The 27,883-nt window shown below is 46.0% G+C and overlaps 2 protein-coding genes across 4 annotated transcripts in view; one reads left to right on the plus strand and one right to left on the minus strand.

The window, feature by feature from the left end:
- ELMOD2 (ELMO domain containing 2) overlaps positions 1 to 4,910 on the plus strand; it is a 28,625-nt gene extending 23,715 nt beyond the window's left edge. Inside the window, exon 9 of one of the 2 annotated variants that reach the window (XM_055317046.1) lies at positions 1,335 to 4,910. In XM_055317046.1, coding sequence (XP_055173021.1) covers positions 1,335 to 1,480 — 146 coding nt within the window. In that variant the 3' untranslated portion in view covers positions 1,481 to 4,910. The remainder of the gene's footprint in view (positions 1 to 1,334) is intronic. The other variant, XM_055317048.1, reaches the window with a different exon arrangement.
- A 3,664-nt stretch (positions 4,911 to 8,574) lies between these two features.
- Positions 8,575 to 17,256, minus strand: UCP1 (uncoupling protein 1). 2 transcript variants are annotated; one of them, XM_055317031.1, is made up of 6 exons: positions 17,086 to 17,256; positions 16,510 to 16,714; positions 12,471 to 12,665; positions 12,270 to 12,371; positions 11,116 to 11,296; positions 8,575 to 9,241 (listed from the first exon to the last, which is right to left on the minus strand). In XM_055317031.1, exons 1-6 carry the CDS (start codon positions 17,209 to 17,211, stop codon positions 9,127 to 9,129), a joined length of 924 nt encoding a protein of 307 aa, XP_055173006.1. In that variant the 5' UTR covers positions 17,212 to 17,256; the 3' UTR covers positions 8,575 to 9,126. The 2 variants fall into 2 exon arrangements, with proteins under 2 accessions (XP_055173006.1, XP_055173005.1); XM_055317030.1 differs by having other exon boundaries at positions 12,471 to 12,671.
- Between the last annotated feature and the right edge of the window lie 10,627 nt (positions 17,257 to 27,883).

Genomic DNA, 27,883 nt, shown 5'->3' on the forward strand with positions numbered 1-27,883 from the left:
TGACCATATCAAGACCTGAGCTGAGATCAAGAGTTGGACGCTTAGCCAACTGAGCCACCTAAGCCCAAAACTACTTTTCATTACTGCCTAAGCAAAGAATTAGATTTATAAATCAAGTAGAAAACAGCTTTCATGTACTTTATCGTTGTCTAATGTTTTCTCATTACTTTCATATTTGTGTTTCAGAGGTCTCTGGGGATAGCTTTTTTTCCTATTCCCAAGGTATCTTTTGACAGTACTATACATACACCTCTTAACATTTGAGGGATTTTATTGATATTTGAGGCAAATAGTAAATATACTAGATATTTTATTGAAATTTCTTATTTTGAACATACAAAAATATTTATGAGGTTTTCCAGGTTTCTAGTAGTTTATTAATATAATTTGTGATTATTGTATCTCTTTTTAAGTTTTTTTTTTTATTTAGGGATCCCTGGGTGGCGCAGCGGTTTGGCGCCTGCCTTTGGCCCAGGGCGTGATCCTGGAGACCCTGGATCGAATCCCACGTCAGGCTCCTGGTGCATGGAGCCTGCTTCTCCCTCTGCCTATGTCTTTGCCTCTCTCTCTCTCTCTCTCTCTCTCTCTCTGACTATCATAAAAAAAAAAAGTTTAAATTTTTTTTTATTTAAATTCAATTTAGTGAACATATAGTGTATTAATAGTTTCAGGGGTAGAATTTAGTGACTCATCAGTTGCATATAACCCCCAGTGCTCATCACATCACCTGCCCTCCTTAATGCCCATCACCCGGTTACCCTGTCCCCCCGCCCAAGTCCTGTCTAGCAGCCCTTCAGTTTATTTTCTGTGGTTAAGAGTCTCTTATGGTTTGTCTCCCTCTGTTTTCATCTCACTTTATTTTTCCTTCCTTTCTCCTGTGTTCATCTGTTTTATGTCTTAAATTCCACATATGAGTGAAATCATACGGTATTTGTTTTTTTTCTCTGATTTATTTTGCTTAGTGTAACACCCTCTAGTTCCATCCATGTCACTGCAAAGGGCAAGATTTCATTCTTTTTGATGGCTGAGTAATATCCATTGTATATATGTACCACATCTTTATCCATTTGTCTGTCGATGGACATCTGAGCTCTTTCCATAGTTTGGCTATTGTGGACTTTGCTGCTGTAAATGTTGGGGTGCACGTGCCCCTTCGGATCACTATTTTTTTATCCTTTGGATAAATTACCTAGTAGTGCAATTGCTGGGTCCTAGGGTCTGACTATTATAACTTAATGTGGAATTTAAAAGATGGTTCTGCACTTTAAAATGAGATGTTTTCGTTGTGATTTCCTTGAGCACTGTATTTATGTTTTATTTTTCTTTAACTGCAGGTTACCTTGTCTATGAATTTGACAAGTTTTGGTTTGAAGAAAAGCCAGAAAGCATTATGTATTTCAACATGTATAGAGAGAAGTTTCATGAAAAGATTAAAGGACTCTTACTGGATTGTAATGTATCACTTACTTTAAAAATATGAATCATCCATAGTATCTTCTATTTCTACCACATTTTGCACACACAACAGAATTTATATGTTGTAATAGAAATTATCTGATCAATTACACTCCTTATATATACTTTCCTACAAAAATATTTCAGAAATTCTATTTAAGAAAGCTAGCGGACAATCAGTGTATGTTTACAGTCGTTTATACACTGTTCTCCAAAGGTACCTTATCCTTCCAAAGATCCTTCTGTAGAGGCCTGTGAACTACAGTTTGGAACTTGGGACTTAGCCCATTTAGTGTAAAAGTATAAATCAGGTATTCGTATCAAATTGGTCGATTAAAATGTGTAAAAATCGGTTTTCATTTTTATGTGTTGTAGCTATCAAGTCAGTCTCTTTACAGAACTCTGAAGTCTTCTTGTGTTTTAGTTTGGAAGTGATTGTCTATTTCCTTCGTCTTGTTTTCTTCCTAGGTTAATTAACAGGGAGAGTAGTTCTTCATGGCTTTCTTTGCTTGCATCTCAATCACATGTCCTAATGTCGCTTCATTAGTAGCAAAAAGCATAGATATGTCAGACAGGATGAAGAATCATGACCTCTTCCCCTTTGTTTTCTCTGAATATTTAGCATTATAGATAATGAAAGAATGACAGTATTGGTGACTACCTTTCTGTTGTTAAATACCACACTTGAAAATATCACAGGGGTATTTTAAAACTTAAAGGCATTTTGTCATCTTCAGTATTTGCTTTTCAATCAGCTGTACGACGAAAAGGACTGTAGTTAGTGCTTGGTGTGGGGCCTTTTATGAGGCTTCTCTACCTGTGAGTGTTTATGAAAAAGAGGTGTGTTTGCTAAGAAAATCTTGACTGTATTCAAAGGACAGTGGCTATTCCAATAAAGCTGTCTTTGAACTTAAACAAAAGGAAAACTTAAAGCTTTTAAAAAATACCCGTTAAACACTGTTGGTTTGTTTTACTTACTGTTAACTGTTGCTTCTTTTTGCTTTGCCTCCATAGTGTTTCTAGATAATGGTGTGCGATTTTATGGGTATTCTTTGCGTTAATGGTCTGTGGGATTCTAAAGTAGCCTGAGGATGATGACTGTGCATTTCGTATAGCTTTATTCTCAAATCTCAGGAGGGCATCAAGTGCTATCAAGGATTATATAATGATGAGATTCTATCGGGAATAATTTCTTCCTTGTGTGTTTTAGAGATTTGTACTCTTAGCAAAAGTAAAAAGGTTTAAAGATAATTTGTCTGATAACTAAGTTCTTCTTAAATCCTACAGAAACCAGCCTGTTAAAGACATTATTTAAACATAAGGGCACATCTTTTAACATGGTATATATATCAAGTGTTTAAGGACTGACTCACATGGTATAACACAGCCCGAGACTTGCAGTATTTGTTCATGTCTATTGACAGACTTCTCTCTGCAAACGTGCCAAAGAGAAGAGCGATTAAAAAAAATATCCGAGAGGAAAAATACAGAAGCAGTGCTGTATAGCACGTACATTGAAAGCCCAGCATTTAAACTGTTACTTTCTCAGCAGGATAAAACTTTTAAAAATTGGGTTCATTTTATTATAAACATGGTTGGTTTAGTGTTTGAGTATCACAGGAATTTAAAAATTGGTTTCTTATAGGAGACCTCTCAATCTTGGGATTATCTTTTTTTTTTTTTTTTTTTTTAGTGTTTTCAGTGCTTTATTATCCAGCTCTAGAGTTATAGGAAATGTAGCAAAATCCTGGTAAGGATCAGGTGCTAACCATTAAAGTTCGTTTTCTATAGAAGTGTTTACTCTTACATGGAAAGCAATTCTGTTAGTTTTTTAATTTTCATGCTGAAAATACTCATATTTTAATTTTTCAAAGCTGAGGTCTTGAACTGATGTAAACCTTTGTCAGTATGCCTCATAAAGAATGATCCAACTGTGGAAGGGGAAATTTTTTAAGTAAATTTTTCCCCTTCTAGGGAGGAAAAAAAACTTTAAGAATGTCATTGGAAAGTTTGGTCAATAATATGTTCTTTAAATCATCTCTGTTTGTACAATATAGATATTGTCCTGTTTTTGCTTAAAATAATCAGTAACCATTTCAGAAGTCCTGTAGTGAATTGGTCTAAAAGCTACCAATGAATTCTAATGTTTGATAGTCTGGAAGCCAAGCTAAGTGTCCCCACTTGTAGATTAGAATGTAACATAGTGACATACATGAAAAGAAAAACATAATTGTGTGTACCTTCCTACTTTTCCTTGCTTTCAACTTATGTATGTTAGAATTTTATGTAGTCTTAAAAATCCATATTTAGAATCTTACCTGTTTCTATAATAATAAATAAAATACCAAAGTAGTGATAGGTTTGAAGTAGCAGGAAAATTATGTTTGCTTTAGCATCAGAAAAGTGAATCGATACCGAAAAGAATTTTTGTATGTGCCAGGTCGAAGAGAGTGTGCCAGTGACAAGAATAGTGTAAGAAAATAAGTACACTGGTTGTGGTTCAAACATGTTCTGAAAGACAATCTTTAAGGAAATAAGAGAAATCAGGGGATACCGGGATATCAGTGACCCTAGACCAGCCTCTCTTTGTATATAAATATGGTGGGATAGTTAGATATAAAATCAGTGTCTTACTGGCACCAGTTGAGAAAACAAGATCTTTTCCTTCAAAATGCCCATCCTGCTTTTTTTCTACTTTAACAACTACTTGGATTTGTATGTATTTTTCTATGTGAAAAACATATGTAGTCTCCATTTTTATTCCAGTATTAATAACTGTTTATGTACTGTTTCTCCCCTTTGTATTCAGTGAAATTGAACTTGGTCAAAGATTTGCTCAAAGGAGCAGGATTACATGAGTGAAAAGCGGAATGCTCATTGCCAGAGCAGGAAAGATCACACACTGTGATGGCTCAGAACAGAAGAGGTTTGGCTTGGAGAGCAATAATGTTTATTATCCTCCTTGAATTAACGATTGGGGTCCAGCAGCTATTTTCTCAGGATAAATGGTCCACCCAGCTTCTCTGTGAACAAGTCTGGAGAGGCTTACTTTCCTTTTTCACATTTATGAACCTCTCCACACAAGCAGATTATTAACAAAGATTAATGGACTTAAACATCTGAGAGAAATCATGAATGAGCTTGTTTTGTTTTGTCTTTTTCTGGCTTCAGCTTTTGACAAGAAAAAAATTTAAATGTAGTTCAGGTAAGACTCAACTATTATAGGGCAATTTTTTTTTTTTAAATTATAGGGCAAAATCTATGTTTCTGTTAATGTATTCAAAAAATAAGCAGTGGCTTTCCCTGGGGGAAAAAGTGCTGGTTGGCAACTTAAAGAAATAGATTTTTGTCTACTTTGGATAAAACAATTAACTTCTTATGTAAAAGCAATAGTCGAAATGTGATGTCATTTTGTTCGGAATGTTGTGAACAAATAAAAAAATGTGTCAAAATTGTTATAAGCCTTTCTGTTAATCTTTCTGTGTTTCCCCACCCTCCTCATCCCTTATTTAAGTCCTTTGTATTCATGAAATAGTGCCTTTATTTAATCCTTTAATCATGTCCCTATAGAGTAAATGAGAATACACAGAAAATTTTTATTTTTGTGATTTTAACTCATCCACTAATTACCTATTTAAGATGTTACTGGGTAACAACAATAGGTTATAAGACCAGAAAAGAAGCTACCACTCCCACCCTCCATTCTTACAAAGGATAGGAGTAATTCATACTGCACTGCAGTATGCTGTACTTAGCAATGTATCTTAGGTACATTTTTATATTAATACAAAACTTCCTTATTCTGTTTATTTACAGCTGCAGAGCATTCCTCTGGGTATGTGTGTGTGTCTTATTTTGAACTAAAAAATACTACATATGTCACTGGTTGGATACAGCAAAAGCAGTACTTATTAAAGTTAGTACTGATTATAGTTTTAAATGTATGTTAAAGAAAGAATGGCTGAAAATTAAAGAAAGTAGTCATGTCAAGGAGTTTGGCCAAGGACAAAATAAACCTAAAAATAAAGATGGAAATACTAAAGGCCAGAGCCCAGATGCATGGCATCAGAAGTAAAAAGTTGTTGCTTGAAAAGACTAGTAAGACTGATAAACCTGGGCGAGATAAATTAAGAATAAGGAAGAAAGCAAACAATGATATCAAGAATAAAATATGAACCATCACCACAGATCCTGCAAATACTGAAAATAAAATGTATTAAGGATAACCTCAAAATTTGAAAATTTAGATGAAATATAAACATTTCTAGAAAAAATATACTTAGCAAAACAAAATTGTACAAGAAGAAATAGGTAAGCAAAAAGTTCTAGCACTATTCGAGTGGATTCAGCAATTAAAATTTTCCATGGAAAGACCTACAGCTCTGGGTGGCTTGCACTGGTGAGTTAACACATTTAAGAATAAAACAATGACAGTTTTCACAATCTCTTCTAAATAATGAAGTGTGGACACCCTATAATTCACGAAACTATCATAATCTTAATAAATCCAACCAGAACAGAATGAGAAAGAATAATTGTATGCCAGTGTCACTTTAGATGCAGTAATCCTGAATAAAATAGAAGCACACTGAAATCCAGCGATAAGTGTAGTAAATCAGTAATAACTACATATAGATATGCTGTTTTTTTAAAAAAATATTTATTATTTATTCATGAAAGAGAGGCAGAGACCCAGGCAGAAGGAGAAGCAGGCTCCATGCAGGGAGCCCGACGTGGGACTCGATCCCGGGTCTCCAGGATCACGCCCTGGGCTGAAGGCAGCGCTAAACCGCTGAGCCACCCAGGCTGCCCTAGATATGCTGTTTTAATGTGTGACCAATTATAGCTCAGTTGGGTTAATTCCCAGAATAAAATTAATGAAATTTACCACATTAACATTGGAAAAATCACATAATTTAAAAGTTGCAGAAAAAGCATTTGATGACAATTCAACATCCATTCATGTTAAAAACAGCAAATGAGAAATAGGGGGGGTCACCTTAATTTTATAAAACGTCTCTATAAAATAATAGCAAATATATATATTTTAAAAAAATTTATTCATGAGAGACACAGAGAAAGAGGCAGAGACACAGGCAGAGGGAGAAGGAGGCTCCCTGCAGGGAGCCGGATGTGGGACTCGATCCCGGGTCTCCAGGATCACACCCCGGGCTGAAGGCTGCGCTAAACCGCTGAGCCCCCCGGGCTGCCCATTAGCAAATGTATTTAATGGTGAAACGTCGGGATCACCACTTATATCAGTTTTTGCCACAATAACAATGTATAACAATCACACTAAAATCTTAATGGCCTACAAAAAAAGCATTTCCTCCTCACACATGGGCAGGCTAACCAGGCAGGCAGCCTTGCTGATCTCAGCTGGCCTTAAATCCAGGTCCTGGGTGGAGTTCCTTTCAGCTCCACGTGGCTTACTCCTCTGGGACCAGTGGGCGACCTGAGCCATGCTCTTTGCGCAGCAGAAGCACAAGAAGAAGCCCAGTGGCTCACAGGTATTTGAGGCCTTTGCTCGCATCATGTCCACGTTCCCTCGGTCATATAGCAAGTCTCGTGGTCAAACCCAACATCAATGGAACAAGGAAATGTGCTCTATCCGGGAGGCCTAAGGGGTGAACATTTGATGAATAATCCAAATTGTCACAGCACGTCTATTCAAAATTGTGTTAGAGGTCCTAGCCAGAGCAGTAAAACAGGTGGGAGGAAAGACAAGTTATTATTCATAAATGCTCTAAATGTGTATATAGGAAACCCAAGAGAATCAACCTGATATCGAGGGTAGATGAGGAACTTTTGACCAATTATCAAGGGTGATCATTTATCAAGGATGAGGGATTCTGGATAAGTCTATTTAGCCCGATTCTTGCTAAAATTGGGCTCTTGAAGACATGCCTAAGAAGCATTTAGTAGAAAAAGGCAGCTCAGAGGAGCCTGACTACAGTTTGATCAAGGGGAAGCACCTTGTCACTATTGCCTGTTGCCTGACAGCCAAGAAACGGTCTTTAATGTTTTCTTCCCTATTTGGGACAGAAGCGTGCTACTCTGAGGTTGTGGTTAGCTTTCGTTTGGATTCCCCCAGAATCAGACCTTGCAACAAGGACTTGTCAGCCATCTGGGAGGGGATCCCAGGAAACACTGCTAAGGGAGTGGGGAACCGAGAGAGGCAAGTCATCCCATGGAGGGTTTTTGTGTTAAGTCAACTGGACTTTGAGTCCTTGGGTGAGGGCGAGGGGACTGAAGTATTCACAGACAAACTCCCATCAGTTACTGGGTAAGGGCCGCTCCCGGGCTGTGTTATTTCCCTGTTCCTCTAGCACGCCACGCACAGGCACACGGATGGCTCGGGGCCCAGGAGAACACACGGATGCTCGGGGGCCAGGAGAAGACCCTATGGAGATGCCGACGGGACAACAGGAGGTCAGGCCGCCAGGCGCTAGAGGGGTGAGATCAAGGTGAGAGACGAGAGATGTCGCAGCCGTCTGCTACAAGATGCTTCTACAGGTGAAAATAGGGGAAATAAGCACCAGGAAAACCTCATAATGTCAAGGAGAAAAAACACAGCAGTAGACACAGTGTGGGGCTGATTAAAACAGAGCTGCCTGACAAGCCGGGGGCTTCCGGGCCTTTCTCACAGTCTTGGTTTTTGGCTTTTGGCTACTTCTTTTTTAGTCCCTTGTTTATTCTTTCCCTGTCTCCCCTTTCCCCAGTTTGGGGGCCCCGAGAAAAAAGATTACCGCACGTGTTAATGATAAATTTAGCTTTGCTGGGAAGATGCCGTGAAGATTCGTTTTTATCTCACTAGAAATCTGACTGTTCTTCTATCTAACCAAAGGTGCCTTCTGGCTCAAAAATTCTGTAATTCTGGGGTAGATATTACGATTCTAATAACGATATGCCCAAGTGATTACAGCGTCTTGGAAGTTGCTATAAATGCCATAAAATATAGACTCCAAAAATTAAAAATCTGTACCAATTACATGTAAAGGCAGTTTATGCTTATTGATTCTAAAGACCTTTCCACTTGCTATGGGGCGGTTTCGTCATCTAGGGGAACCGCACGTTTTACAATCAGATCAATCAGATATAGATCCGCAATGGCAAACGTTCAAAGGTATTAGCAGTACTTTATTGAATATATTAATGGACAACTGGGTTAACAAGTTAAAAGGAAACAGCAGCATTTTCCTTGATAACTGTTCATCTTTGAGTATTTATCAACATAAAAGGCACCACTCCGTTTTCCAATTCTGTCAACCTGAATTAGAGTTAAAATATGTAACATTTCTTCATATTCAATCGTAAGACTCCCCCCTCTCAAAACAGCCAATCAAATGCAGTCATCTGTTTGCACATTGCCTGTGTCGGGGTGCACGCTGAGCCTTTTGCCTTCTCCCTCCTAAAACACTGAGAACAGAAGGCACGAGAAACAAATACTGAGCTTTGCTTCAAAAGCCCAAAACTCTCTATCAGAATTCCTTTATCTTCTTAGGGAGAAGTAAAGGGAAGAGGTATTTTTGTTTGGTTTGGTTTTGTTTTGTTGGTTTTTTTGTTGGGTGTGTTTTTGTTTTTGTTTTTGTTTTGTTTTGTTTATTTTGGTTTTCAGTTGTCTGGTCTGCAGATTGTCACTGGTGTGGTACAGCCTTTTCCTGAAGACGATTATGTGGCACAGTCCACGGTCCGCCCTGACTTCATCAGTTCTCGCTTCAGCTGTTCAAAGCACACAAACATAATGACGTTCCAGGATCCGAGTCGCAAGAAGGAAGGTACAAATCTAGAAAAGTGCAGGTCGTCATTGTCTGTTAGAATTCTTAAAGTTATTATTGCACCGACAGCTTATGTTTCCCGTTGCACCACTCTTCTCAAATAAAGGCACTTAGAGCCTATTCGTATGATATACGAACCTATTCTTATGCCTGTGATAATGTCTCATCTGGCTGTCTAATACTGCTTCAAAAACAAAATCCGGTGGCACCTGGGGGACTCAATGGTTGTCGGCTCAGGGCCCGACCCCGGGGTCCTGGGATCGAGTCCCACGTCGGGCTCCCTGCATGGAGCCTGCTGCTCCCTCTGCCTGTGTCTCTCTGCCTCTTTCTGTGTGTCTCTCATGAATAAATAAATAAAATGTTAAAAAAAAAAACCCAGATGATCACATCTACCCAAATACATAAACAGCCTGCTTTTCCAACAAACCAAAGCACATGTCCCTTTTGAAGGGGCATTTCCAAATACCTTTTTAGAAGAGCGGGGAAATTTTTGCTTTCTTTTGCTCTGCTTTCTGAATGGGAGGTAGGAGACCATTGAAAGAAGAAGAGGAGAAAGTGGACCAAATGGTTAACGGTTAATAACTGAGATCCCATTCTAAATTAATTTTATAATGTATTTCATTTGTGTTAATGTCTCATTAATGCTGATTATGATGAATTGAGAACCTTTTGTATAAAATGTATGGTGCATTTATGCTTATTTTGTAAAGTTTGAGGCATTGCCTTACGATTTTATTTTAGTTTATTTTATTTTTTTGCCTTACGATGTTAAAGGGTTATAGAGGTTGCTATGTTATCCTAGTTTAATCCTTATAGAGTATATATGTGAATTAATTCATTCTGCATTTTCTTAGGAAGGTAGTATCCAATAAATGACTGCTTAATGGAAAATGTGGTCTACTACACAATACTAGTTTTTTTTAAGATTTTATTTATTCATGAGAGAGAATAAATAAAATCTTTAAAAAAAAGGATACATGAATAAATAAATAAAATCTTTTTAAAAAAGGATACATGCACCCCTATGTTTATAGCAGCATTATTTACAATAGCCAAAATATGGAAGTAGCGCAAGTGTCCACTGATTGATGAAGATACACACTCACACACACACACACACACACACACACACACAAGAATGTATTATTCAGCCATAAAAAAAATGAAACCTTGCCAGTTGCAATGATGCAGATAGAGCTAGAGAGTATTTGCTAAATGAAGTAAGTCAAAGAAGACAAATACCATATGATTTGACTCATATGTGGAATTTAAGAAACAAACAAGCAAAGAAGAATAATAAGAGAGAAACAGACAGATCAAGAAACAGACTCTTAACTACAGAGAATAAACTGATGGTTACCAGAGGGGAGGGGAGTGGAAGGATGGGAGAAATGGGCGATGGGGATTAAGGACGGCACTTGTTGTGATGAGCACTGGGTGATATACGGAAGTGTGGAATCACTGTAGTGCACACCTGAAACTAATACAACACTAAAATCAACTAACTGGAATTAAAATAAAAACTTTAAAAAATTTTAATAGTGAAAAATCACATCTTGTTTTCTTGTAGCCCTCTATTATGCTTTCCCTTCCTTTTAGAGTTCCCTAGACCTGAGAAGGCAAAATGCTGTCCACATTCCCAATAGGTTGGGACCAAGCAAAAGGTCGCTGAATTTAAGTGAGTCTCTGATCAAGGTTGAGAAAATTTTAATATTACAGTTTCTGATTTTCTGGCCCAGTGGAATTGGTGAATTGGAGACGGTTAGGGCAAGAAAAAATAGACACTAAGTATACAGCATAGTCTAAGGCTGGTCAAACTACTCAGACAAGGCACACAGATACCCCAAAGATAGCATCATAGAGAGAGAAGACCATATCCTACCCTTTGAAAAAAGCCAATGGTCCTTCCTTGGTGAGCATTGTCATTGCACAGTTGGGCACACTTGTGTACTGTTCTGGTACAGAATTAACAAATCTGGTTTTTACCACATCCACCGGAGAGGAGAGAACGGTTGTGCAAAATCCAGCAACAAGAGCTGATAGGAAGTGGCAGGGTAGGTCATCTAAAACGGATCAATGAAACAGGTTAGCATCAGACTTTTGGAAGAAGCTTCTAGCTTTTATTTGTCTATTAGATCTTTGTAAACGTGATGATATCGGGAGACCAGTGTGGATGTCTTCTAAGCAAATAAAATACGGGGCACCCGGGAGGCTCAGTGGTTGAGCACCTGCCTTCGGCCCAGGGCGTGACCCCGGGTCCCGGGATCGAGTCCCACGTCGGGCTCCCTGCATGGAGCCTGCTTCTCCCTCTGCCTGTGTCTCTGCCTCTCTGTGTCTCTCATGGATAAATAAATAAAATCTTTAAAAATTAATTGATTAATTAATTAATTACAACAAGGAAGGTTCTACTTATTGTTACCAGAAAAGATGACAAACAGTACATGGCACAGTGGATTATGTTTTAAGAAAATAATCTGTCAGTCTTCTCTGTGCCCTTTGGGAATGGCATAATGCCTGATACATAGGCATCACAAATACTTTTTTATGGAATTAAAGTCATTGTCCAAGGAGCATTTCAATGTCTCGAGAACCTGTTAGAATATCTCAGGGACCTAACCAATGCTACTACTTTTCGGATGAAAACACTGCTGAGCTCCTTACACAACCAGCCCATTTGGATACAGTGTGGGATGGACTCACCCCCTGAGTCAGGCTGTATAAAGAATAACATGCTCATGAAAGTCCCATATATTAGTATTAAATGAGAATTATGCTGATGTAAGAATCACAGTTAAACTTTTTGTCGCAAAAAAAAAAATTTCGTTGCAGCCAAACTCCTAACACTTAATGTTGTGGGTTTGTTTTTTGTTTTTTGTTTTTTGTTTTTGCTTCAAAGTTGTATCTAGCACTCAAAATCACTTAATCTTTTAACTGTTACAATTCAGGGATTCAGTACAATGTGGCCAGAGAAGCTCCAAGATGAAATTGTAAACGTGCAGACCAACGGGTTTTCTATATATAATAATCGGACGTTACCTGCTAGTAGGTGGTTTTCCACAAGGGCCTCCTTCATTAGGTCATACGTGACTAGCTCCGTACAATTGATGATGACATTTCTCATCAGGTTGGGAGTAGTCCCTAGAAAAAAGAGAATGTTTAATAGCTCCATTATGTGATAAGGTGCTCACAGGGTGTACGTGTTTTAATAACGATAAACTTCACCTTGAAGTCAGTTACCTTTCCAAAGGCCCGTCAGGCCCTCCGTGGTGGCTATGATTCTGTAGGCATTGTAAGTGCCGGTGTACCGAGGTGTGCGGCCATGCAGATGGCTCTGTGCTTGAAGTCTCACCTTCACGACCTCAGTGGGTTGCCCTAGGAACACTGCTGCTCCTCCCGTCATTACACCAGCGGAGATCCTGCTTCCTAAACTAGCTGTTGCTACCCAGAGAGAAAAGATTTTTACCAAGCAAAAATGAAAAAAATATATCTGTAACAAGACCCAGGGTACAATTCTACGCCTTTTTAATTTTGGTGGTTCTATTTTTGTATGCTCATATCTTTTCTATTTCCCTAATGCTCGCGCGCGTGATGATCATGTACTAGGTATGCACGAAATCACTTTAGGGCTAGAAACTTCAAAGTTGATTAGAATGTTTTTAAACAGTAAAAACTTGCAAGGACAAAGAAAACACAATGCCTATCTAAACAGTGCTTAGTTCTTTCCTAGGTTTAGCTCTTTTTTTCAGTATTTTCCAGTTGGGACGAGGGACTCGTGGTCGCCAATGAGGCTTAGCCTTCCTCTCATCAATGGTAATGTTAATTATCAGACTTAGGGGTTTTAGGAGAATCCCAAGTGGACAAACTGCCTTCGTATGGGATGTCAAGCGGTATGAGGCTACAACAGGTTACAAAAGGAAGAAAAATTCCAAAAAAGAGTGAAGAAAGTGGTTTTCGATTTGAAAATCTGAAAAATGAGTTTAGGGTACTCAAGACAGATAATATTTAATAAACTATAAATAGTCTTGGAGCCTCCCTCCCCCTATCATATCAATAATTCCTATCATTAAAGTAGGGATCAAGAACATCTACTCATCAAGGACTTTCTCAGTCTGTCTGTTTCCGAATCTGCAAAATAGAGATAATATCGGGGATCCCTGGGTGGCGCAGCGGTTTGGCGCCTGCCTTTGGCCCAGGGCGCGATCCTGGAGACCCAGGATCGAGTCCCACGTCGGGCTCCCGGTGCATGGAGCCTGCTTCTCCCTCTGCCTGTGTCTCTGCCTCTCTGCCTCTCTCTCTCTGTGACTATCATAAATAAATAAATAAATAAATAAATAAAATAGAGATAATATCTATCTCATAGAGTCACTGTGTGAGTTAATATCAATAAAGCACTTAACGTACTGTCCTGCATCTGGAAAGTACAGAAATCCTTCTCCTGACCTTATGATCGTACGCTTTTCTCATCATGCTTGTCCAGGAGCTGAGCATACACCAGATCATCATCTTTTACTTGGCAAGGTCATGCTGACCACACCCTTCACCCTGGGCCCACATTTATGATCTTACTCCGATGCACTCCTCCTGGCCCCAGGCCCCTTCTCATTTCCCCCATCCCGCCCCTTGAGAGAGAGGCCATGCTTCCTGTCTTCACTTCTGATGCCCATTTCCTCCTCCATCCTGCACAATCCAGCTTCATCTCGGCTACCGCCCCTTGGATGTTCTTGCGGAGGAGACCCCCGGGCTCCTACTGTCAGGCACTTCAGTCACATTTCAGTCCTTTCCACCCTGGATCTCTCTGCTCTGTTGGGACCATCTCTGGATGGTTCCTCCTGTAGCTCCCTGCAGTCCGGCCCAGACATTTCTCCCAAGCTCATGTGTTGCCTGGACATTACTTGTTGACACATGTTCAAGTGAATTTCTTACCTTCCCCCCAAGCCGGTGTCCATATTCCCTCCCCCCACGACTGGTACCTTTAGAACCTCAGAGGCCATCTCCCCTTTCAGCCCCTCCCTTACACCTGCCAGTTGCCTAGCAAGTTCGGTGGTCAGGTGCCCTTCCTACATCTGATTTCTCTTCTCCTCCTCTACTGCCATTGCCTTAGCCTACCCTGATCGTTTTGCACTTTCTAACTTAACCTCCCTCTTGCCCTTTTTCTACGTATCCTCTAGATACTGCTGCCAAAGTAATCTTTCAAATATATGAAATGGCTCGTGCCACTTTCCTGCTTAACATTTTTCAATGACTTCCCATCACTGTAAGGACAAAATCTACACTTCTAAGCATTGTCTGCAAGGGACCTTGCGCTCTGGCTCCTTCCTGCCTGAAAGACCCGGAGTCTTTGTACGTGACCTTCACTCTGCTTGGGAGTGCTTCCCTCACTAGTCCACCTTATTACGCCTCCTGGTCCTTCAAGGTTCAAATCAGACACCAACTGCCCCCAAGACTAGATAAAACAGTCCTCTTTCATGTCCCAACATCCTGTAATTCTAACAGAGCATGAGTCATAGTCCGTGGTGATCTTATTAACCCGTTCGCAGCCCATAGCTCTTGCCGGGACAGACACCCCTGATCTATGCGTCTAACAGAGTCTCTGGCACACGGCAGCTCAAAAAATGCTGATGAAATGCACGGAATAGGCATAACGTAGAATATTGCCAAAATATGTCCTATTGATTTAGTACCTAAAGTGCCCGCTCAACAAGTGGTTAGAACAATCAGTTGTGAGGAAAACGACCAGAATGGGCAGCTGTACATCCTTAGTGAGTCTTCTCATGCTACATCTACAAATAGGACAATTCGATCGATATTGAGCGGTATTGATCTCAAAACATCTAGACTTTACTTTGAAACTATTTGTGTAAAAACTCAAGGTAATGTTTGTATAACTAATACTTATAACTTGCCCCATAAAGTCATGTTATCCTAAGGTCACTTAAAAAAATAATAATAAGGGCAGACTGCCACAGACAGCACCTCATTTGGATGTGTCTGGAGCCTGGAAGGTTGGCTCCCTACATTCTCCTACAAGTGGGCCTCAGGAGCTTGTCCGCAGCTTCTAGCAGGGGGTGCAGCTACTTGTATACCCTGGGCCAGAGAATGGTCCTCCTCTCTCGGGGAAGGCCACCGCCCCTGACAGAGCGTGCAGCTTTGGGATGGACACACACGGAGCGGTGCGGGAGGAAGGGGACACCCATCTAGGCGGCCACATCAGTCAGAGCAACCCTGGCAACCAATGGGGTGACCCATGTCGCAGCCAGATCACCTTCACATCCACTCTAAGGTCACTTCAAGCAGAAATGATGGAATATGCCCAGGTAGTCACTTAACATAGTCGTTTTGTCATTGCCTGTCTTCTCTCTGGATTGTCTGCTCTTTGCTGGGTGGGTGGTCTTGAGGTTACTTGACTTTTCTCATCATTTCCCTACCTGCCTCTGGGGCTAACACTTCGTATCTCACAAAGTGACTGAACGACGCACGGAATCGCACGCACACTGCGGGGCCCAGGCCACGGCTCTGGTTAGGAGACCGAGGTTAGCTGCCGGACCGCCTGGGTTTGAGCTGGTGCTCTGCCCCTTTCCAACTGTGTGAGCTTGGGCAAGTCCTAAAAAATCAAAAAAAAAAAAAAAAAGCTGCGCCTCAGTTTCCCCCATTTGTTAAAAGATACAGATAATAGCATCTTTCCAGGGGTGATGGATCTGAAGCTCTTAGAATAGCATCCAGGACATAAGAGGCCCTCAAGTGCCCACTAAACGGACAGGAATTCTGGGTACGCCACGCACCCTAGAACTACTAGCTTTCTTTGAGGTTTCTTTTCTTTCTTTCTTTCTTTTTTTATGATAGTCAGAGAGAGAGGCAGAGAGGCAGAGACACAGGCAGAGGGAGAAGCAGGCTCCATGCACCGGGAGCCCGACGTGGGACTCGATCCCGGGTCTCCAGGATCACGCCCTGGGCCAAAGGCAGGCGCCAAACCGCTGCGCCACCCAGGGATCCCCAACTACTAGCTTTCTTTTCTTGGATTTGTGGCATGCTGGGCAGATGCTCCTGGGAGACTGTGCTGCTCGGGGAGCTCGGGTCAAACACTGTTTTGCAGCCCCCCCCTCCCCCTTCTCCAGGTGTCCAAACTGGGCCTCAAACTCTCCACGACTCCCCGGGCGACGGCTGCACGCACAGATCTGCCCCCAGAGGTGGATGTGGCTGGCGCCCCCTTCCAGTGGGAGCAGTGGGTGCCGAGCTGGGGTGGGCAGCCGTCTGGCCAGCGCCCCAAGGCCCCGCTCACCTCCCTGGCCCGGGCTGAGCCAGTCCCGGACGCCGTCGTAGAGGCCGATGCGGAGGGACGCGAAGCCCACCTGCCTCTGGAGGCCCGCGGGCAGCCCGCTGTACAGCTTCTGCAGCCCCTCGGTCCTCGCCAGGGTGGCCACCGTGCCCAGGGCGCCGCGGTACCTGGGGGCCCGGGGGGGCCGGCCCTGGCCTTCCCCTTGGACCTGGAGAGGAGAGGCGCGGGTCAGCGGCCCGGGACGGCGCCAAGGGCGGGGGGGGGGCGGGGGGGGGCGCTGCCCCCGCCAAGCCCCAGGCCGGGGCTTCTGCCCCCTGGGCTCCTCCTTGCAGGCCCGCCCGGCCGCGTCTCCTCCCTCCCGAAGCCCCGTGGCTGCCGTCGGCGGCCGCCCTGCTCGGCTCGCACAGGTGGCGGCGGGCGCCGGCCTCTCGGCTCTCCCCGGCTCCGAGGCGCCGGCCCCCCCGCGCGTCCCGGAGGCACCGGCTCCCTCCCCCCGCCCCCGCGTCCAGGCGCTGCGGGCCCCGCCCTGGGCGCCCCCGCCGAGCGCGCAGCAAGCCCGGGCCGCCGAGGCCGCGCTACCTGCAGCCGCACTTTGGCGGTGTCGAGCGGGAAGGTGAGCAGGTCCGCCAGGCAGGCCGCCCCCGCCGCCGCGGCCATCCGGACGCTCAGGGTCGGGGGCGCGTCGGGGTCCGGGGCCCGCGGCATCTCCGCCCGCCGCGCCGCGCCCGAGCACCCAGCACCCGGACGGGACCCGGCTGGCGGCCGCGCTTAAGAGGCGGCGGCTCGGGGCGGCCCCGGGGGAGGGGCCCTGGGGGGGCTGGAGGGGGGGAGGGGGAGGGGGAGGGAGCCGGCGGGGGGGGGGCCCTGGGGGGGCTGGAGGGGGGGAGGGGGAGGGGGAGGGAGCCGGCGGGGGGGGGACCTGGGGGGATGGAGGGGGAGGGAGCCCGGGAGGGCCCTGGGGGGGCTGGAGGGGGAGGGGGAGGGAGCCGACGGGGGGGACCTGGCCGGGGTGGGTGGGGGTCGCCCTGACGCCGGGCCCTGCCCCCGCACCCCGCGGCCGCGCCCCGGGCCGCACGGGGAGCCCCCTCCCCCCTCCCACCGCGGCGACCTTGGCCGGGTGCAAGGTCCCTCCCGGTGCGGCCCGTCCCGTCGGGTGCCCCCCCCCCCCCGCCGTGTCCGGGGGCTGATGGCGGCGGGAGGCCCGGGCGGAGCCCCAGCGCCCAGAGCGGGAGGAGCTGCGGCCCGTGGGCAGGTGGTGGGAGGCGGAGGGCGGTGACCGCGCCTGGCTTCCAGGGGGGCCTCGGGGCGGCCGTGCTGACCCCCCCCCCCCCCGCCGTCGCTCCCCTGCCCGGGACACCCAGGTGTGAAACCCGCGCCGCCTTGGGGGGTGAACGCCGCCCGCCGCGGGGGGGCCTGGTTTCCCCTTTGGGTTCCAGAACAGGGGGCAGGGGATACAGAACCGTTTGACAACAGTCCCCGAAGGCCCGGCAGAGCGGGAGGTGCCTGTGCAGCCCGGCAAGAGGCCGCCCCGCGCCCGGGCCACGAGGGCCACAGACCAAGGGCCCTGGTAAGCAGGAGAAGGAGGGGACAGCAGGTTCCCTCCCCTGCAAACACCTGCTGAATTAAGGAGCACTTGAGCCGGAGAGGCCCGCAGGAAGGCAGAGACGGGGGCAGCGGGGCGAGTGCATGGGGGTGCGCCCCGTGGGCCTGCCCGGGAAACTGGGTGCCGGGAAAGGACCGAGGCGGGGTAACAAGCTGGAGAAGGCTGCACCTCGGAGCCAAATGAGGCCACTGGACGGGCTGAGCCTGAAGGTCCCACCAGGATGTGGGTTCAGTGGTGGTACCGCTGCACACGGGCACAGCCCCCCCCCCCCCCCGGGGCTGTAAATGTGACACAGACGAGTCGCGGTTAACGGGTGGACAGCACAGCCTTGGTGGACACGGAGCGTTCTCAGGGACAGCACAAAGTCTGAGAACCGGGGCAGTAGGCTCAGGGGGCAGAGGTGACTCCGCGGCCCCAAGGCCAGATCAGCTCTCAGAGCTTGAAATTCTTTGAGGAAAGGGGATCATAAGTGGGAGCCACCACTCCCCAGTAGCTGGTAGGGTACCAGCTACCCTTTCAGATGGGACGAAAGAGGGACAGGAACCAGGGGGCCAGGACGTGGGGGACCCAGGTCATGGTCTGTGAGGAACGGCCTGGTCAGAGGTGAACCCAGGGGCGTGTGTCATCCCCGAGCAGCAGCAATGGACACTGCCTTAAGGAAGCGTGGGGTCTTGACTCGTAGGAAGCTTAGAGGAAATGGCAAGAGAGGGCAGGAATAGGGGAAAGCCTGTAGGGTCTGGCTCCAGCGTTCTCCGTCCTCCCAGGGAGCACACTGTGTGGGGGCATTAGGTTGCGCCAATGGCTAAGCAGAGATTGAGAACATCCGGCATAGTGCGACCCAACGTCGAGGATGGGGCCACCTGTGGTCCCCAAGCACAACCCGGCCCTAATCGGCCTCGGTGGCCGTGCTCCATCCGTGTTGGTGCCCAGCACTATGGCCTCCACCCCTACCCTGCACCTGGATGGCCTTGGGCACACGTTGGCCAGCACAGCAAGGCCGTGCGACGCTCTGTGGCTTCCCAAGCCACACGGCAACTGTCATTCCCGCGCCGGTCTCCGTCACTCAGGCCTCATGGGCCACCAGGTAGGTGCAGCCCCTCCGAGGCTGCCGACCCGGAGAGGCCCCACGGAAGGTGCCAGACCCGATTCTGCAGACAAGCCCCCCTGCCCTCTCTGTCCGCGTGGGTCCCTCAGAAGAGTCGTGCAGCCAGGAGCACTTCTGACCCGCGAAATAGCGAGATTCAAGGCAACGGCGGCTGCTTTAAGTGGGAACAGCTCCTGCACTTTTTTTGAGAACTCTGGGGTGCATGCATGCTCTGCACCCTTTCTTCCAAGACCAGCTCCCTGAGGAAGAGTTGGGGGCAGCGAGTGGGTAGAGACTTTCTAGATGGGGGCCGCACACTTCGGATTTGGACTGTGACAGCAGGTTCCTGGAGGAGGCGCCGGGTGAGCTGAAGTCCTTTTGCTTCTCGGAGGCGCACGTTCCCATGTGTCCAAGGGGGACGTGACCAGCTGGAGCAGCGGGTGAAACGGAAGCCACTAGAAGGGAAGAATGGATGTGGAAAGGATCCATTAGAAACAGGAAAGATTGGGGCGCCCGGGGGCTCGGGGGTTGGGCATCTGCCTTGGCTCAGGCCGTGACCCCGGGGTCCCGGGATCGAGTCCTGCGTCGGGCTCCCTGCACGGAGCCTGCTTCTCCCTCTGCCTGTGTCTTGGCCTCTCTCTCTCTCTCTGTGGCTCTCATGGATAAATAAAATCTTAAAAAAAAATAAAAAAGAAATAGGAGAGCCTCCGGTAGGTGAGAACAGGTAGAGAGAGGGGGCCCGTGGCGGGATGAAGAGGCTGACTTATCTGAGACCACAAGGAAGGATGACAGCCGAGCCCTTGGGGTTTCAGCAGACGTGGCCAGGGAGTGACCCCTGCAAGACACAGCGTCGGGTTAGTTCGACGGCCACTGGGTACCCGAGACGTCCAGGCATGAGGCCAATCCCGAGGGTCAAAGAAGCAGCAGACGTGAACATCCTCCCGTGCGGAGACCCCCTCCCCCCAGAGGAGGGTCACAGGAGCTCAAGATGCTGAAAACGGTTCTGGATTCCAAGAAGCCGACGACCTCAGCCCTTGTGAGAGGCCCGAGGAAGTAGGAGAAAGGTTGTGCCAGGTTGGCGGGAGCAGTAGGGTAGAGGGTGGCGGCCCCAGAGGGCCAGACCGCTCTTCTGGCCCAGAGAAGCCAAGGTAAAGGAGAGGTCATAGGAGCAGGGGTAACAGACCTTCCATGACGTAGGTAAGGAGTGGCCACAGGTCCCCCCTGCACTAAAGTCCTGTTTCCTCTTTGAAAATGTAGCGCGACACTTACGGCTGTACTTGCCCAAACCGTGGTCAGGGGTCACTGAACCAGATGTCTCCATCCTAAAGGAAAAAGGATGATGTTGTGCATTTGAATAGTGTCCTACCCTTTCCCCTAATGCTCTCCTTCATCCCCAGCAGGAAATACCGCCGTGTAGTTGTGTAGGTGACCTGACCGTGCAAATGACAGAGAAGACCATTTATAAAAGGAGAAAGACGAATGTTAAAAATAGAGGGCGTATATTCAATGCCATTAGTAAAGTAATGTGCGGTTTTCACCTAATTAATACCTCATCTCCACCAAAATTATAATAACATTTACACACACATTTTAGTATTATAAACTTAATTTACAAATATACATAAATAATGACTTTTATTTTTTTATTTTGAATTTTTAAAAGATTTTATTTATTTATTCATGAGAGACACAGAGTGAGGCGCAGAGACACAGGCAGAGGGAGAAGCAGGCTCCTTGCAGGGAGCCCGATGCAGGACTCGAACCCGGGACTCAGGGGTCACGCCCTGGGCTGAAGGCAGATGCTCAACCGCTGAGCCACCCGGGTGCCCTAATGACAGTTTTAATGGCAGCCTGAGCTGTGCTCGCTTTGCACGGAGTCTGCCGGGTGACGTGCAAGGGGCCGGTGGCAGAGGGTGCCCGACGTCCCCCACGGCCCAGTGCCCGGGGTGCTGGACCGGGGAGCGACATGAGGTCAAACGCCTGGGGCGCGTGCACCGGGTAGCGGGTGCAAATCCGACCGTGTGCGTGGCATCCCCAGCACTTCGCTCTCCTGCACCCAACCCCTGGGATCCCGAACGGGACGGATTTTAAAGGGTGAATTGCACAGATCAGAAAGTACAGCTTCCCCCGCGTCAGTGCCCGCGCCCCCTGGATCGGCCCCTGCTGGCTCTCCGGGCAGCGGCCCTCGGCCGGAGTCCACGTGCAGCCCCCCTCTTGGCGTCCAGCCCCCTCAGGGGCCTCCTGGGCGGCTCCCTGTCTGCTAGCTCTCCTGGTCAGCGTCGCCTGGTGCACCGGGAGGGGGTTGGCAATGGGGCACATCTAGTCATTGGGTGGAGCCGCTCTGCCTGTCTCACCATTCTACTTGTTCACGCAACGCATGCGATGCTACGTGCACTTATTGAGCACCCACTGCATGCACCATGCATGTGCCTGAGGGGACAGACACCTTGGCACACGATCACCATATCATACGCCCAGTGCAGTGTTAGAGGTGCACCCACGTGCTTGGAGAGTAGAGGAGGGCATCTGACCCCCACTGGGGGCATCTGGGAGGCTTCCCGAAGAGGCTGCAGACGGGCTCCAAGTCTTGAAGAGTGAGTGGAAATTCCCCGGGCAGGACGCGTAGACAGCAAGGTCAGGCCAGGCAGATGAGGCAGCACAGCAACGCGCGGAGCCAAGGAACAGCATCGTAGGGTCGGATAAATACAAGCTTATTGGTCTTTCTGGACCATTAAAAGGCAAGCTGGGGCAAAGCAAGGGACGGCGAGCCCGGGGAGGCGGGGCACACCTGGAGCCTTTGATCTCCAATTAACCAGGAGGTTTTAAACATGCAAGTGACAAAGTTAGTTTTATGTTTCAGACAGATTTATGTGGCTTTGGGGTGAAAGCCTTGAGGACTGTGAGGAAGACTCTGCTCCACGCCCCTCCCCTACCTCCTGGGGGTTTGCTGCCGATTGCTGGACGTAGAAGCACCATCCTGATCTCCGCCTTCACCTCTACGTGATGTTCTGCTTGCGTGTGTGTGTGTGTGTGTGTGTGTGTGTGTGTGTGTGTCTGGGTCTGCATCCAAATTTCCCCCTGTTATAAAGATACCAGCCCCGCTGGCTAAGGCTCCCCCCAAGGACCTCATCTATTTTTTCATCTAATAAAAATTGTACATATTCAAGGCATATGACATGATAATTCATATACGGGCACACCTCAGAGATGCTTCGGGTTGGGTCTGAGAGCACTGCAATAAAGCGAATGTCCCAGTGAGGCCAGTCAAATTAATTTCTTTGATTTTCCAGTGTGTATATAAAAGTTAACATTCACACTGTAGTCTATGAAGTCTGTGATAGTATTAGGTCTAAAAAATTCATGTGCACGCCTTAATTTAAAAATATTTTATTTATTTATTTATTTTAAAATATTTTATTTATTTATTCATGAGAGACACACACACAGAGAGAGAGAGAGGCAGAGATGCAGGCAGAGGGAGAAGCAGGCTCCATGCAGGGAGCCCGATGCGGGACTTCATCCCTGGGTCTCCAGGATCACACCCTGGGCAGAAGGCAGGCACTAAACCACTCAGCCGCCCAGGATCCCCATTTTTAAAATATTTTATTGCTAAAACATGTTAAGCATCTGAGCGCTCAGCAAGTTGTAGTCAGTGATAGTCCGTGATCACCGATCACCATCACAAACACAATAATAATCAAAAAGTTTGAAATATTGCAAGAGTTACCAGAGACGTGATGCAGAGACACAAAGTGAGCAAATGCCACTGGGAAACTGGTGACGCGGAGTTGCCACAAACCTTCAATTTGTAAAAAATGCAGTATCTGTGAAGCAATAAAAGACAGCCCAGTGACACGGGCTACGCCTGTACATATACAGAGTGAAATACTACACCCAAGCTAATACCATATACCTCTCTTCACATAGTTCCCATTTTTTTCTTGTCGTGGGGAGAGCACCTGACATCTACTATTGGCAAATTTCCAGTATTTAATTATTTATTTATTATTTATTTAAATATTTTATTTACTTATTTATGAGAAACCGAGAGAGAGGCAGAGACCCAGGCAGAGGGTGAAGCAGGCTCCATGCAAGGAGCCCGACATGGGACTCGATCCCGGGACCCCAGGATCACGCCCTGGGCCAAAGGCCGCACTAAACTGCTGAGCTACCCGGGCTGCCCAAATTTCCAGTATTTAATACAATATCATCAGCTGTGTCACATTGGATGTCTAGACTTGTTCCTCCTGCAGAACTACGGCTTTGTACCCTTTGACCAACATGTCCCCATTTCCCCCACCTCCTTGCCCCTGGTGACCACTGTTCTAACCTCAGCTTCTGCCCATTTGACTTCTTATATGTCCTCCTCTAAGGGAGCTCCTGCAGTTTTTCCTTTCCAGGTGTGGATTATCCCACGGAGGATCACGTCCTCCAGGTTCATCTCTGTTGCTTAATGACCCCACCTTAATTTAACTAATTACATCTGCAGCAGCCCTATTCCCAAATAAAGTCATACTCTGAGGTGCTGGGAGTTGCATCTTTAACATAGGAGTTTGGTGGGGAGAGGGACAAAATTCAACCGGTAGCAGGTGCCAGTGACAAGCTGCAGAGGCCTCGTTTGGCAAATCTAAGTCTTAGAAGTCACCCTTGGGTTAAAGAGGGATAAATAGAAAAACAAAGAGGACATGTGATGGCAAAGAAAGCTTCTCTCTTCAGGAGCCAGAAGAAAATGTAAGACAAATATTGTAACCCATTAAAAAAGATGTAGAGAAGACATGAATTTGGGGGGGGGGGCGGAAAGTAAAAAGGAGGAGAAAGCCCAAAGGGAAATCATGCTGAGATGCAGATTGAAAGGATGAGAGGCAGACAAGTGGAGAAGAAAAGGGACCCACAGGAGATAAGAAAGAAAGGCAGAGAAATCAAAATTTCAATAGTCAGATGGAAATCTGGTCTGGTGGAAGGAATACACAGTTTCCATGGGGCTACTTAATTGTTCCAAATATTATTTTAGGGATTTTTTTTTTCTTCCCTGTATTTTCCCCTTGGCCTTTATCCCATTCAAGTAGGTCGCTGACTTTACACTTCGTGCTCTAGGAGGCAGATCTAAGGTAGGATGGAATGGACAGGTTGCCCTGAAAATTTCTCCCCAGCTTTTGTCTTCAAGAACCCAAGTCCCAGAAAGGGAGAGGGTGTTTGGTTAGAGGCAGAATGGCCTCCAGGAACTGCGGGACCAGAGCGGACTGGCCTCCCTCCTTCATATCTACTCCCCACCAAACCCCAGGAGAGAAAAGCAGCTCCAGAGCAGTGCTCCCTGCTGCAGGTGTGGGGCACGAAGGCCACAGAGACAGGCTGCTTGTCTTCTCCCACCCTTGACCCTGTAAGATCCACAGCATGACCCCAGGCTGCAGAAGGCCTGGAATAATCCAGAATAAATCTCCCAGCCCTTCAGGAAGGAACGGGAATCAGAAATGAAGTTGCATCCGTGAACCCGCCGACGTCTTACGGGCACTCCCTGACGGCATGCAATCAGTGATTAGAGAACAAACCAAGGGCAAGCTGAACCTCAAATTTCTACATAGCTTCCTGAACGTAGAGAACATTGGGCAGGAAAATAAAGGTGACTAGAGATACGATAAACATGAACAAGAGAATATGATTCAATTATAAGATATGCAAGGCTTGGAAATATCCAGATACTCTGGTAAGAATTACTTGAACAGGTAGGCCAGCTCCTGGAGAGATGGACCAAAATGTAGAGCCCAAGAAGGAAGGCAGAGGAGGCTCCCTGCAGCCTGGGCCTCCCTGGGCGAGCACAGCAGCAGCCCCCCCCCCCAGGGCTCCGGGGCCGTGTGGCCTTCCTGGCCCCCTGCCTGCTCTGGCATCCCGGCCCCTATGCTGTAGGACCTGGGGGTGGGGGTGAGGTGCTTGTTCCCTGCCTGCACTACCTGTGGGCAGGTAAGTGAGCCATCCCTGGGCTCAGCTCCCGCAATGCCCGGTGCCCAGTGCAGAGGTCCTGGGCCTCGTGAGGGACCCCCCAGCCAACTCCGCTCAAGGAGGAGCCCACAGATTTGGCGCCTTACCTGTCCACAGCTCTCAAACGCGGCAACCTCGACCTCTACAGAGACAAGTAAGAGAATCAGCGGAAGAAGAACATAAATCGAGTCATCGTGGACGAGGAAATGCCGCGCTGTGGGGTGAGAAACCCCTGCCGGAGAAGTCGGGACATGAAAAATAAAGCCATTTAGTGCTAGAGACATAGATTTCAGCAGGACTTCCAAAGCTCAACAAGTGGGGTGTGCCTGTTTCTGGAGCACCAGCCATCCAGCACCGGAGCCATCCAACAAACCATCCCTTCCACGATAGCTGCCTGGTGTTCTTGAGGTCACATTTGGGAAACAGAATGAAAACTTTCTGATAGGAATGTGAAAAAATGCCCACGCGTTAGGGAGCATTTTGCATTTCAGTAGCGTTCATCAACCTTTCACTTTGGGTGACTTATCCATCACATCCTGTTTCAAGATTTTGTATCTTTATGCTTGAGTCACTAAATGACTGTCTGCTCGGGTTACTACCTTTACTTGTGGCTTTTTTTTTTTTTTATAGCAAATTGTTTGGTTTGTTGTGCAGATTTATCCCCAAACCGCCAGCCATCCGTATATTCATTATACAGACTTTATTTTCTTACAGTAAAATAATTTTACTTTAATTATGTAATGAAATAATTCGCTGTGCAATTCCCTATATTTCTTTTAGAAGATCCGGTTACCTATCAGAGCCTAAATTCATACAAGCTCTACTTTCATCCATCTCTTTTCTATCGTGGGATGATTTTCATTACTACGGCTTCCGTAATCGCCCGGGCAGAGGTTGTTACTCTGGTACACAGGATGAAGATAGTTTCCCACATGGGTGAGCCTAGCCATAGTTTTATTTCGGATGTGATCCTATATGGTAATCCACCCTCGTTTATTACCTGTTTCTTGGAAACTGGGCGTTCTATTTACTGTTTGAGATAATAATATATTTTTTTTCTAGTAGTATGGACTTTATCTTGAGATGAGCATTGACTGTGTTTTATATTAATTATATATTTTATATATTTTTATATATAAATATTTTAAGATATTTTATATATTGTATATATATCTTTATATATATTATTTTATATTAATTATATAATCAATAATTTTCTCATTTTCACAGTTTACTAGTGTAGGTTTCATAAGGTAAATTAACCAGGCATTATACGTGGACATATATATATATATATAGATTATGCAAATATAATATATAATATATATATATATATCCATTTACCAGCTCTAAATGTAGTTTGTCTTATTTAAAGTCCATAATCTTGAATAAATGGGAAACCAGATAAAAAATGATCATTAATAGGTTGCAACAGTTTGCTGTTATCCAAATAGGTGGAGGCCAAGTGTAAATATTTTGCATTCAAAAGAGAGAAAAAATTGTAAAATATCCAGAAAAGGATAATTCAAACCATATAAAAGTGCTTACTTAGACGAATCAGTTGACATTCACAGTACAGGGGTAATTGGGGGTGCATAATCAAGGTTTTTTTTTTCTTTTTTTTCATAATCAAGGTTTAAGAAGGAAGCCTGGGCCACCTGGGAGGCTCGGTCAGTTAAGTGTCTGACTCTTGGACTCTCGATTCAGCGCAGGTCATGATCTCAGGGTTGTGAGATGGAGCCAGCGTCAGGCTTAAGATTCTCTCTCTCCCTCCCCCGTCTGCCCCTCTCTCCTTCTTCTCTTAAAAAAAAATTACAGTATGTGTTTCAAATGAACTCATCTCTGTAGATAAATAACTTGACTGGGACTAGTAGGCGCTAACTAATAACTGGCGGTGACTATTTCAGAGATTCTTGGCTCTGATCCTCTTCAGTGGATTGGATTCTCTTGGTTTCTAAGTTGTTTTAGGATCCAGATCTGTTGCTCATAGACTTTGTCATATATGCTCTTAATTTTAATCGACTGAAAGATTTAGTTAGTTCTTTAAGCTGCAACCCATATTTTCAACTAATATAAATCATAATTTTTCATAATTTAGGAGCTGCCGGCCTGGGAAGGAATACTTAGAGCTGCTATTCTGTAGAAATTTACTAACTATAGAGTGTCCTATTAACACGGCTTATAATGAAAAGAAAGAGAAAACCCTAGGCTCAGGAAGGTAAGAGGAATCCTTCTTTTCTAGCACATTTTCTTAAACTCCAAATGTCTGAGTTCCTCTTGTCCTTCCTCAAAGGAATTCTCTGCCCTGTAAATTATATGTTCTGTTTTACAAGAGTTAAATACTGTGATTTTTAGAATTTAAGCTTGCCTTCTCTAGTGAAAATCAACTCATGAAAAAAAAAAAATCAAGCGATGCATTTGCCACCTGAAGCATCGTCACTGACCACGAGTAGAGTGGCCCAGAGGAGCTGAAAATGTGTGGGAGAAGACACTTGGGATATTTACCTCTTCTGGGCCTGCAGGTACGCCTTACCTTCCACCTGGAAGGTACTCCTGGGATGGGAATTTAGGATAACGCCTTCCCTGGCCTGCCCTGTCCCTGACCTGGCTGAGGCCTCACTGGATCTTGGTCATTGTCTGGGGCTGGATCCTAAAACTACATAAATAAATATGATGCCTTGGAGTCACCTGCTGTTTTTATTCCCTTGTGTGATTTA

Source organism: Nyctereutes procyonoides, unplaced genomic scaffold (genome assembly GCF_905146905.1).
Source record: "Nyctereutes procyonoides isolate TBG_1078 unplaced genomic scaffold, NYPRO_anot_genome, whole genome shotgun sequence".
NCBI classification, from domain to species: domain Eukaryota; kingdom Metazoa; phylum Chordata; class Mammalia; order Carnivora; family Canidae; genus Nyctereutes; species Nyctereutes procyonoides.